At 43.5% G+C, this 12262-nt stretch overlaps 1 protein-coding gene across 1 annotated transcript in view; it reads left to right on the top strand.

The window, feature by feature from the left end:
• TRAPPC9 (trafficking protein particle complex subunit 9) overlaps window positions 1-12262 on the top strand; it is a 2581727-nt gene that overhangs the window by 534262 nt on the left and 2035203 nt on the right. Inside the window, exon 13 of the mRNA XM_086966259.1 lies at window positions 11642-11768. Within this exon, the coding sequence (XP_086822385.1) occupies window positions 11642-11768 (127 nt within the window). The remainder of the gene's footprint in view (window positions 1-11641; window positions 11769-12262) is intronic.

Genomic DNA, 12262 nt, shown 5'->3' with positions numbered 1-12262 from the left:
GAGCATCGGAGTTGCTGGATTCCAGAATTACTCGCGGCAAGTTACTTGAACAATGTAGTCGGCACAGCTTGAATTTAGGGTTCACTGCCCTGGCTAAGATGATGCCCCAGGATCCTGCTGCTGTATTTGTAAACATGTTTGGCTTATTGTTCTTATTCAATGTGTTCTCTGTAACTGTACAGAAAATCTGTACTGGCAGTAATCTGCTTAAAATTTCCAAGTTAGCAAGTCTGATCTATGTGTTATTTTTGTTCAAATCTTTGTATTGAGATTTTCAGTCTGAATAAAATGGCGCATATTACATACTCTTATGCAGAGGCTGCAAATGAGTGATAGATAAATAATAAAGAATTGAAAAGCCCATCGTTGTCATTCAAACTGAATTGTGGCGGCCTGGCCTCAAAAAGTCTCCCTGCAGTCAAAAAGAAAAAGAACCACCATTAGCTTAGTAATGACCTACCCCCAATCCCATATCAAATCAATCGACGAAAGAGAGGGAAAAGAAGGGAGAAGAACTTCAGAGGAAGAGATCGAAGCTCGGAGGGTCAGATTTGTGGGAGCCAGTCGATGATTAAAAAAGCTCCCTGTTTTCCGTTTTTACTGATTTTTACAGATAAATACAGACAGAAAACAACTTATTTTCCCGTCTGTATTAATATTTAAATGTGGTTAAAAACGGAAATTTTGAGTTATTCTAAATGCTGTCAATCGTGACTGCCAGGCCAATAGCTGTGCAGATTGTCAGGCAAGGGGATAAAAAAAATATGTAGGGATTTTAGTAAAGAGCCTTAAACAGCCGTAGATTTGCATAACCTTGATACTAACATTTACCATCTGAGTGTGTATATATGCGTGAAACCTGTCAGGCGTTCATGCACAAGCGCACACTAACTGGTTAAATAAATGCAGAAATATACACTTTTCAGCGTCATTTTTTCACAAAATCTAAAATACATATCGATACATACAGGTCAAATTAGCAAAAAGTAAATATGGATAAACACAGACGGAAATGACAAACATATAAATCCCATATAACCGGGAGTCCTAGTGATGGATAGTTGGCTTGATAGTTTATCTAGGTAACATCTTCCAACCCTGGTGAGGGTGAATCAGTAAAGAAGGGGGGCGTCGTTCCTGCATTACTATCATGTCCGAAAGGGGCTATGGCATTAATGGAGGTAAATCGCTATCCCTTCTACAGGTATCGCGCGGTCTAGAGTCAAATTGCTGGATAGCTCTCAATCTACTTGTGAAGCAAAGAAATTCAAGCCTCGACATCTAACCAATAAGAGGTTGCCAGCAGACTATGAATGTCTTTTCGGTTTGTGTGATATTTATTCCGTTGCTAATGTGTGCCAGAATCCATTGAATCAATGTGAAGCAGTGGCGCCTTAATTCTTTTTCCAAAAGAGTGCGGTGTGACTTGTGGCTGCTTCACATATGTGGCACAATAATTTCTTGTCTGCACATGTCATGCCCTCTATTGTAGTTGGTCGGTGCCCCAAAATTAAGATACCAGGGTCAGCTGGGCTTGGGAAACTTAGGGTCCATTTCATAAGACGCAGAGAGCTTTGGAAACCTACACATGTAACGTGTAAGGAAGTCACCAGTTGGCTGTACATTACCATCATAACCTGGAGGTCGAAACACATATTCTCTTCAATCATACAGGAGTAAGGTGCCATTGATACGTTATCTTGCAGACACATTTTCTATGAGATATGCTTTTATGCATCTTAGGTATATCATGCTAGATATCTTGCCTTTGTTTATCCGAGATTGGTCTGCCTCCTAGTGTGTTTAGTATGGATATTTGCAAGCAGCTTTAAGGGCCAGATGTACGACCTTTCTAAATTTCGAGTCGCAATTTGCGCTCGATTGCGAGTCGCAAATTGCAAGTTGCAAATTAGAATATACAACAGTGTCAAAGACACTGATTGCGATTCCCAATGGGGTCGCAAAAATGTGAGGCTCATGAATATTAATGAGCCACTCCCAATTTGCTACCCCATTTGGAATGGCTGGCCCTCCCAGGGATGGTGGCCTGCTGGGCTCAGCAGACCTCCATGTCTGGGACTGCTTTTCAATAAAGCAGTTTTTTTTTAATGCAGCCCGTTTTCCTTAAAGGAATGAAACGTTTTTGTTTAATTTTTTAAGGGCAGGCAGTTATCCCTGGGACCACTGCCTGCCCCTAAACATATTTTTCCCTGCATTTGCGAGTGCGTTACCACCCTCTTGAAGAGGATGGTAATTTGCAAGTGTTTTTTTGACTGCAATTGTGGTCGCAAAACATTCATACATGACTTTGGGGTCGCTAAAAGGAAGGGAATGCCCCTTCCTAATAGCAACTCGAGTCGCAATTTATTTGCGACTCGCAAAATAGTGTTTGTACATGGCCCCCAAGGATTTGCGTATGCTAAATCCAGTCGTAGATCTGGCCCGTGTCTTTTATGGTCCGATATGTTTTGGAGATGAGGCATTTTGTGCCTTTAAAGAAGCAGATTAGTTTCACAAATTACTTGAGGGGTTGTGTAGCAACAAGGGTGTCATTGGGATTAATGACAAGTGTCTCCATTGATAGTATTGAAGGCAGGAATTTTCAAAGATTGGGAATTCTTTTTTGCATTACCCAAATGTTTTGATATGTTCTCCTTGGATTAAGTTGCTCAGTTTTCTGCAGATGTGTGTGTTTTGTGTCATTGGCTTTCCATTTCATTCTGGACCACATTGATGAAAATATATTGCCATTTGGTACCTGCTTAATGTCTCTTTTATAAACGACTCGTGGTCTCTAACCAATCCCCTGCCATTCGAACTCTAAATTGCATATCATGAACCATACGCTAGAAGTTGGAATTAACCGTAGGGCATCGGTTACTGCAGTCTTTATTCACTTGTGGTTCGGATTGAATCAATGATTTGTGTTCAAAAACTAGATAATGTCATGCCCTTTAATCTGCATTAAATTGGCTTTCTGCTTAATTGGCTACATTTTCTTACTTCAATGTTTTTGTCCTTTCGAATTAGGAATTCCACATCGATAATGTAATAAATAGTATTATCCTTAATCATAATGCAAGCATGAATCATAGGTGACCATAGAAAATCTTCATAGTGCAGATTCCTTGTAGTCCACGGTGAGCACTTTATGAGGATGACAAAATCAGGAATTTCGATCCGATTTGCCTACTTTATTTGGCTAAATGTCCAAATTAGTTGGGATGTGAGTAACGACAATGTAATGTGATCCGTCGACACATGCTTCTACCTAAGCTGAAAGCATCTCCGATAGCCCGCTTTAGTCTGAAGCCCCGTCTCTTGAATGATGCTGCACATGGCACAACCTCCCACCGGAGTTGGTCTTCTTCCATTCCTGATTCTGTGGCTTTGCCAGGGTGCATGTCGTCTAAATGAGTTGGATGATTTCTTTATCTCATCCAGTTTTACCCTCTTCATTTTTCCTGGTGTCTAATTAAGGGAGAATCGTTTGATCCCTTGTTTTTGATCTTGTGAGAAGCCATTCCCTGTTTCTCTTCTCCTTTATTCTGAAAATAATTCTTAAAATCCAAGCCCCAATCCTGGTTGGTGTTTCTGTGATTAGCTCTTATTTAGTTAAGATTAGTCCACAAATATAGGGTCTTCTCCCAAATCAACATCTAGCAGTTGTGGGTGCAGTTGACCTCATTCCCCTCATGGCTTATCAAGGTTTTTATAAGCCTTTGACAATTGCTTGTCATTGAAAGAATTATTAAATGTAGGGTTGGTACCCAAAGGTCCTGTATCAAAAGTTTTAATGTTGTGAGGCTGTTTTGTAGTGCAGAAAAGGGTGGAGAGAATGCAAAACATAATATAGAACCAATTTTGGGTGGAAAGTAAGGACGTGGCTTTTTTCCCAACTGTTCCATTCTGCCATTTTGTTTCTTTGCCCCAAGGTTCAGGGGTATTTTTAGAATGTTAGCTCTCTTTGGGAAACTTAAACTAGTCCCTCTACATTTTGGGGTATGGGAAGAGAACTTTCTGTAACGCTCATACTGCTGGGTCATCTTTGGTGGCTCTGATAGTATTTTTTGGTGTGTGGTGTGGTTGTCCTGCAGAGAAGATGCCTGTTAAGCCACCTTTGTAAAACCCAGATAACCTGATTATATTGATCTCTTTTTTTCCTCCTATGGCATGATCTTAAACATTGAAATAATATGTGATGAGTTCTCCGATCATGAGCCTCACGGATACATTTTGGCCAATGAATGGTCAGAATCACTGCATGGGATACATTTTTAGTTCTCCGAAAAGATGATCGCAAATATGACTATGCGTAAATGAAATTCTAAAAAGGAGTATGGATGCTATCCACAGGAAACAAGAAGGGACAGCCCACTTCCATTTCTTTTGCCTCCCTGCTTTTCGATGGATTCTATCGGTGCTATAAACATAGTTGCCTACCAGAGTAGTTTACCGGGAATTTTTGCTGCCTGATTGACAATGGATTGCTGCAAGCTACTAGCAATATAAAATGGGGTCGAACTTAAACTTTGTTGATGTTTAGAGTTGCTGAAGCTCTAACCATCACCTAGATACCCTACCAGCTGCTTCCTCTGTCCACATAGAGTGCCCGGAATAATGAGACACTTAACCCCTGGAATTCAAAGAAAACCTTCCTATCCCTCACAAGAAATTGAGTCATTTTGCAAAAAACATTTCATCTGTTGCAGGTTTACCCTGTTGGAAGTGGTGACTTAAACTAATGAGCAGGTTATCCTATGTACCAACATTCAACCTTTCAAATTTTTAGCTGCACCCTCAAATGACACAAACCTCTGCCCAGCGTAATGTCAGCAGTCTCCTAATTAACCTGGATAAAGTTTTCTCTAGCCGTAGTTGGAGATCTCTCTGCTTAACCCTAATCCTGGAGTAGCCTGCGTCTCCTTGAGTAATCCACATCCACATCTTTTAAGGTTATTTTAAGGTCCCCTCCGCTAGCATATTTGTGCCTCTTGAGGCCAGCGCAAATAGTTTTTTTTTTTCCTACCTTGGGAACCACATTTCCGGAGTCTGGGTACAGTTAGGTTTGTGGTTTGCTGCCCTCGCCCCACCCCTTGGTGGTGTGAGGTGTGTACGCCCAGCACCAACGTTGCTGCTTCCTCTGCAGGTGGGAGTGGGGAAGCAAGCTGCCACTCCTGCTGGCGCAGCAGAGGATTTTCCAACTCCCTTGTACAGCACTAGAAGTGTGCATTCCCCCAGGGAAACGACTGGGGCAGCCAGGAGTGAAATGTAAATGTAAATGTACAGGAATTTATATAGCGCAAATCACCGAGCGGTTTCTAAGCGCTTGCTTAGGGAACCTGTCCTGGTATTCCCCTGTGAGATAACCCCGGCAGGGTATCCGCAAGGTGAAAGCCAGGCATTCCGCCGCGAGGGGCCGTTGTGGAGATTAAGCAAGCTATTGCCCAGAGTCGCAGAGTGTGAACTCTTGAATCGAGTAGGCACCGGAGCGAGAATTGTCAAGTCCATGGACATTTTAGGACTCAAGACCCCGCCGAGCCGGGAATTGAACCCTGGTCCCGGGCTGACCTCTGCTTCCAGGTCTGCCTCCTCTAACCAGTGAGTAGACTTCCCATGCTGCCTCCACCGCCTGCCTGCTCCCAGGATGCCCAGTGGGCAATGGCACCCAGAATAAAAAATGTAAAAAGGAGACATAGTGGCACAAGACTGCCGTGTACAAACAGTTTCCTGCTTACTTGATCGTGTCAGACCATGGCAGGGTGCCCCATAATGCTCCACGAGAGAGCCCAAAATGTCCATAGCCTAACCAACGTCTGAAGGAGGTGCAGCAGCGCATTCTTATACTGCCCCTTACATTTGCCCTAAGTCTCCTAGGGTTGTTGTAGACATGCCCCTGAGAGAGGTGTTCCATTATTTCGAAGCTCTCCCAAAGCCTTTTCCACATGAGCACTGACCCCTTGTGGTTGGTCCTATAGCTGCATGTTGCAGCCTGTAGACCATGAAGTAGGACTCTGACACACAACTCTGAAGTTAAAATACTTAATTGATAATGTTGAGGTTGAACAATGAAGGTTTCCCATTTTAATGTCTACTATTGATTGTTTATGTTGTGTTTGCTTATCTTAATGATATAAGGTTCAAACATGACATTGGATGATTCGGTCAATGTGGTGACACCTTTGACAAAGCCAGTAAGCCTACCTTGTATATACTGACACCCCCTATGCTATGTTACATTGACAAAGTATAATATAGTTAATTTTATTACTGTGGGGAACCCTGCAAAGCCAGTAGGCCTGCCTTTATTTAAAATGGCACCCCCTTATATTGTGATATTGCATCTGGAATGGGTGGGGGACATTGTGATTATGGTTGTCAGCACCCACTAGGTGTGTAATATGATATGAGGGTGCCATCAAATGTATTTCCTTCTTGATGTACACATTTGTAATTTAATGCATAGTAGTTAGTAGTGTGTGTAATAAAAGTAATGTTCCCTATAAAAAAAACGCAATGACTGGACAATAATTTGAGTATTGTTGTTGCATGCTTACAAATTGGGATTCTTGGTCCACACCACTTCCCCAGAGTCAGTCTGGGACTTCTGTGCTCATCTATCTTGAGAGAGTCAAGTGCTACAATGGAGTGCTTAGTTCCCAGTAATAAGACCGTTGCGACCCTCTTATTTGTGAAAGACTTAAATCCTTCCCCACTTATAACCCCATTTCTTACATTGAAGTTATACAGCATACAGTCTCTGCGTTTGCACCACCTTGCCAGAGCTATGCCCGATGGCTCAGCCAGTGAAGGAGGCTTTGGAGGCCCAGCTTTCCATCACAGATCCAGTGCCCTGTATGCTGGTCAGCAGCATGTGCATGCAGCCTCCCTCTGATACTGCAGAGTGATCCCTACGACCTCAAGGATATTTGGAATGGTCTGTCATCATGGCAATACAAGCCAAAAGTCATTGTGACCTTCCAGCATCATTTATAGTGCTCCTTTCCAGAAGGTTTTTGACCAGCCCACACCCCTCCACCCCCTGAATATTTCACTTTGGACCTCATGGTTGTCGAATCTCTGCTGTGACACCTCTTAATGGCGTCTTTCCCACTTTAAGTTTCTGGCAAAATGGTTGCGATCTATCCCATCACTGCCCAAAAGCTGAGGTATGAGACCTGCACTGGTTACATGCAAACACATGTGCACCCACGTGCAGTATTAGCGAGTAAGACTGTTCTTGACTCAGCCTGGTATCTACGCAAAGGTAGTTCTGCTGCAGAAAAGACCTGGAATACATTGGTTCTGGCTTGTGCAGGCCTTGTAATTAAAAAAAATATCCCTTTTCTTTTATACTAAAATGTAAGCCGGTTGTGCTTAATTTTTGTGGGAAAACTACACAAAATGCTGTTTTGGATTGTCTTCACAATCAAAGTGACTGACGTGACTTTTCCTATGTACAAGTGTCCCGAGTGCATATGAAATATACATTTGCCTTACACATACTCCTTGATATTAGCCCTACATATTTCCCTCCTCTAATGAGCTTCAGGTTTGAACTACGCTAGTGGACCAAGTAAATTACTCTGCTGACCAACAGGCAGATCAAAACCTAGCCTGAGCAATAGACCCATTTTGGAGGGATCAGCCTTTCCTGGCAGAAGAAGGGGCGGCGGAGAAATCTGCATAGAGGTGATTTGCTGACATTCGCTGATAAGCCTGTGCAAGCCCCCGTCACAGGCACGAAAGAGAAGAGGCAGAACTCTGCTCCATTTCCAAGTCTTGGAGGAAACTAACCGGTTTCATAATGTGAGGTATCGGCACACAGGGGTCGTACAGATCGTCACTTGCTTCTGCCCTCTGGCTTGACAAATCCACTCGTCCGCTCGCATTTGCGAGGTAAATTTTGTGAGGTCGAGCTATTTTTAGTTCCTACTCACCCTTTCTGGCGAGTAGGAAAACATACAAACTTTTGTCCTCCATCTTTGGAAACGGAGCAAATGTGACAAGATAACAAGATTTAAAGGGATTTTTATTGCTCAGAAAGCAAATGAGCAACAAAGATGCCTTTAAATCTTGTTATCTTGTCACATTTGCTCTGCTTTTAGAGACGGAGGTCAAGTAGATTACTGTTGGGTCGAGGAGATTTTTCAAGGTACTAGACCTGCAGGACTAGTACCATTTTTCAGGTTTGTCGAGCCATGCTGGGCATGGAGTGGAGTGGGCTAGTCTGTAGGCTGCTCCCAAGAAGTGTCAGTCAGGGCTTGAGCTGTGCTATTGGATTTCTAGATTCGGTTCGGAATCCCACCATATAAAACTCTCAACCTCCACCTTTAAAGTCTGACACAGGTGCAGAGACTTTGAGAAACGAAGGAGCTATAGAAGATGAAGGACGGCTCTGCATGTTTATTAACCCCTGTCTGAAGTGGAGGAACCAACCTGGACTCTGGCTCTACTGTTCCTTAGGGAGGACTTGCTGGGGACCGTGAAGTAAGCTTGTCCCCATGGGCCAGTTGTGGGTGCAGGTGCTCACTGAAGGGGTACCCAGACTCCTGCAAGAGACATAGGTACTCTGCAAGTGGCAGGAGGCCTTGGGACTGGGGAGGAGAGGCAGGTAGTGAAGCCTGCTTTGAGTGCCACAGGGTGCAGTTGCCTGAAGACCTCGACAAGGACCTGAGGGGCAGGAGGGCAGGACACCAATTGTTTTCTTCAGCTGAGGAAGGTTGTCTACATAAAGCTACCAAGAAAACCACCAAAACATTTAGAGACCAGGAGGCCCAAGGAAACCAGAGATATCTAGTATTTCCACTCGCCATCTGAGCGCAGCATCTTCTTATTCCCCTAGTGACCCTTGTGCCTGTGAGTCCTCCTTGGGAACCAACAGGCCCGGAGTACAGTTGCATTCCACCAGTCCAAGACACACAGGAAGGCTCCCTTGTTGAAGTAGGAGCTGCTGCAAGAAAACCACTGGGAAGCCCCCAGGCCTTGTCAAGAGACACTGTTGAGAGGGGGGCCTCCATGCATGCGAGGCATGCGGTTGTACCTCATCGTACTCGCAGCAGCTCAAGAGCAGTGTAGCCATAAAGCGTGTAACAATTGTTTCTACGCCGGGGGATAGAGGTGGCAGAATTCTGCTCCATTACTAGTGGAAGAGGGTGTGCACCAGGTGGGTGGGCAGCTAGCCTGACCACCTGAGCTCCCGGTCAGGACAATATGTCCTGAGTTTATATGTGTAGAACCCCAGGAGAGCAGGGGTATTGCACGAAAATTGCAGTTGTGCGGGGGGGGGGGGGTTAGGGAGGTCGCCGCATACAGCGGTGCCCCAAGCCCCCCCCCAATAATTCTCTTGGAGTTCCACAGTTGTTTTTGGGTTCATTAGAAAGAGTGACCTCAGGAGAGGTTTTTCATAAGTAGGAATCACTCCTACAGATGGGGCTTTTGCCCAGAGAATCGGATTTTTTGTTGTGCAGTGCCTTGAAAACGTTGAAATATCTTTTTTCTGAGCCAACTGTGATTTGCTAGGTTTTTGTGTGCCTCTTCTTAGGTGATTGTGCGCCCTGCGTAAAACTGTTGCATGATATACAGGCACAAGATGCGTTCAAGAAGAAAATGCTTCCAGACAAGACAATTTATACACAAACCAGTCTCCAGCAGGCAAACATTACACAAAATTGTGTATAGCGAAATTCAAGTAGTTTTTAAAAAAAAACTTTATTTATTAAATTTTTCACACACAAATCTGAGCTGTTCTACAACATAGTTACCCAAGGTATTACCTTTCAACTTATTTCCATTATACATCTGAGTCCTATATACATTCACAGTTATTTATACATGAATGGCATTTTGCCGAACCTGAAAGTTGCTAATTTTGCTGACATGTTTAAAACTTTGCCCAGGTCTACTTGTGAACAAATATTATAGAAAGAGACTTTTGAACAAGCATGTCCAGCCTGAATATGGATTTAAACATAAGAGGAATCTGGTTCAGACTAACATAGCTGCCCCAAAGGCAGCGCCATCTGTGACACCTTCCGCCACCCTGTCATTTTATACAGCAGAACTCTGCATACTCGGGTTTTTGAGCCCACAGTAAGTGTTATAAACTTAACTACACTCCCTAGGACCCTAAGCGCTATTCTTTGGTTCACCGGAAACCAATAAAGTCTAGATCCTTGAGTGGCATGGTTGAATTTCTTAATTCTAGAAGTGGTTCTACAGCAAAGTTTTGAATTACCTGCAACTGATGCATATTTGTCTAACTTTCTGGTACGGACATCACAAAATCAGAGGCTTAGTGCCCATTCAACCTACTTACAGAAAAAAAGAAAGAAGGATATACCAGACCAGCTCCCGCACGAGATCATCAGTTTGAATGGGATAGTCGACAAGGGAGCATACATTGAACGGTCCAGCACTGAGATGTAGTGACCCTTCTAACGACTTGTAACAATAATACCTAATACAGAATGATGAACCATATCGAGTACGCAATCTTAAGTAAAGGGTCTCTTGTAAGGCCCGCGGCAGCAATAAACTACCCAGTATGGCAAGTGAGGGTGGGGCCCAAAGCAGGAACCTCTAAAAGCCTATTGCTCTATAGCTGAATTTACCCTGAATAGAGGAAAATTCAGGGTCGGGGAGGGATTGGAGGAGGGCAGCATCCCATTCCTACTGCAAGACCAGCTGCAGTCACTGAAGGGCCAGAACATCCTACCGGAAGCCATGCAGTAAGCTTTTACAAGGGGAAAAAAGTAGAAATAAAACCTTTTCAATGTTATTGAAGGACTGATGATTGCACAAAAGAAATACCCTGCAGCAATGAAAGGTCTTGTAGCTTTAGATGTTGTGTGCATAGTTGGGCCATCACCACACTGTGCTCTATTCTATGTGTTATGTGTTTAGACCAGCACAGAGCTCACACCCATTCTCCAACAAGTGGGCACATCCCTGTGTTTCATACCCAGGTTCCCATTCCACATTCAAAATACACACTCAGATGTTACAGCCTCCCACCTGTCAACATCCAACCAACCTACACAGCACTTGCCACCGGTGGCTCCAGCAAACAACTGTTGATTTTAACATAAACATTGACTTTTATACATTACAACATTGTGATGTTGAACGCTCCATTGAAGACAATGGAGTGCTCCGGGTTACTAATGGCCGGTAGAATCCCGGAGCTACAACATTCCAATGTTTGTTCACAGCACCAGCTGTGAACAAAGGCCTCGCGGATTTCCAACGCCTCGGGCTCCATGAGGCCTTTGTTTTACAAATTAGAACGTTCCACCCTCTAGGGCGGAATGAAACCCTCCGTAGTGGGCTCTCCTGGGCACCGCTTCCTTGTTAAAGGTCTGAGCCGAAGGGCTCTATGGCTATTTAGACCACTCCCGCAGCTTACACACTCACCAAGCCAAGACCCTGCCCTGACTCAATCAAGTCTGATCAATCAACTGGACATCTTGCCCTCCACAGAATCACTCACTGCGTTATTCTATCACAGCTAACCAGAATTATGTTATGTCTGTTTTTTATTTTATTTGCTCTTTTGATTTTGTTGTTGTCTGCAGTTGTTCCTCACATGATAAGTACATAATAAGTAATATGCATCCTGTCTATTTCTATCTTCTTACAGGGTCTACTGACAAGTGGAGTGGAGTTTGAATCTCTCCCAGCTGCTCTTTCTCTCCCTGCAGAGTCTGGCCTTTACCCAGTCACTCTGGTTGGAGTACCTCGGACCACAGGGCAAATTACAGTAAATGGTAAGAATTGGTTTGCTTTCTGTTTCCCTTTAACTCCCACACAATGGGAAAGCTTTTAGTGTAAACAGTTAGAGACCTAACAGATAGTGCACGGCTGATGCTGGATTGTATGAGAAGTTCAGTATTCCCTTTCTTTGATTAGTGTGCACTTGGTGACTTCCTGTGGGTGGTATGCAGAAAGGGTCTGACTTCTAATTTACCCCATTGTCTTGCTAGACATTTACTTCCAGGCCATTATTTCGAATAATACCTTTCCTACGCTTGGCATTTGCTGACTTTTACCCAAGCATCAGGAAAACTACTTGCAAGAGAAGTGTAATCTAGCACCAGGGGTAAAAAGGTATCAAAATATTGTTTTTTTTTAATTTATTTTTTTAACATTTTTTATTAGTTCTCGCATTGCAAACACAAGAAAACAATCTGGAGCATAAACATGCCTCACATCTCGGTATCCTACTCTTAAAATCAGCAGTAAGTATTATAAAGTCACAAAT

This window comes from Lissotriton vulgaris, chromosome 4_1 (assembly GCF_964263255.1).
Source record: "Lissotriton vulgaris chromosome 4_1, aLisVul1.2, whole genome shotgun sequence".
Lineage (NCBI taxonomy): Eukaryota > Metazoa > Chordata > Amphibia > Caudata > Salamandridae > Lissotriton > Lissotriton vulgaris.
This window is presented reverse-complemented; position numbering and strand designations above follow the sequence as displayed.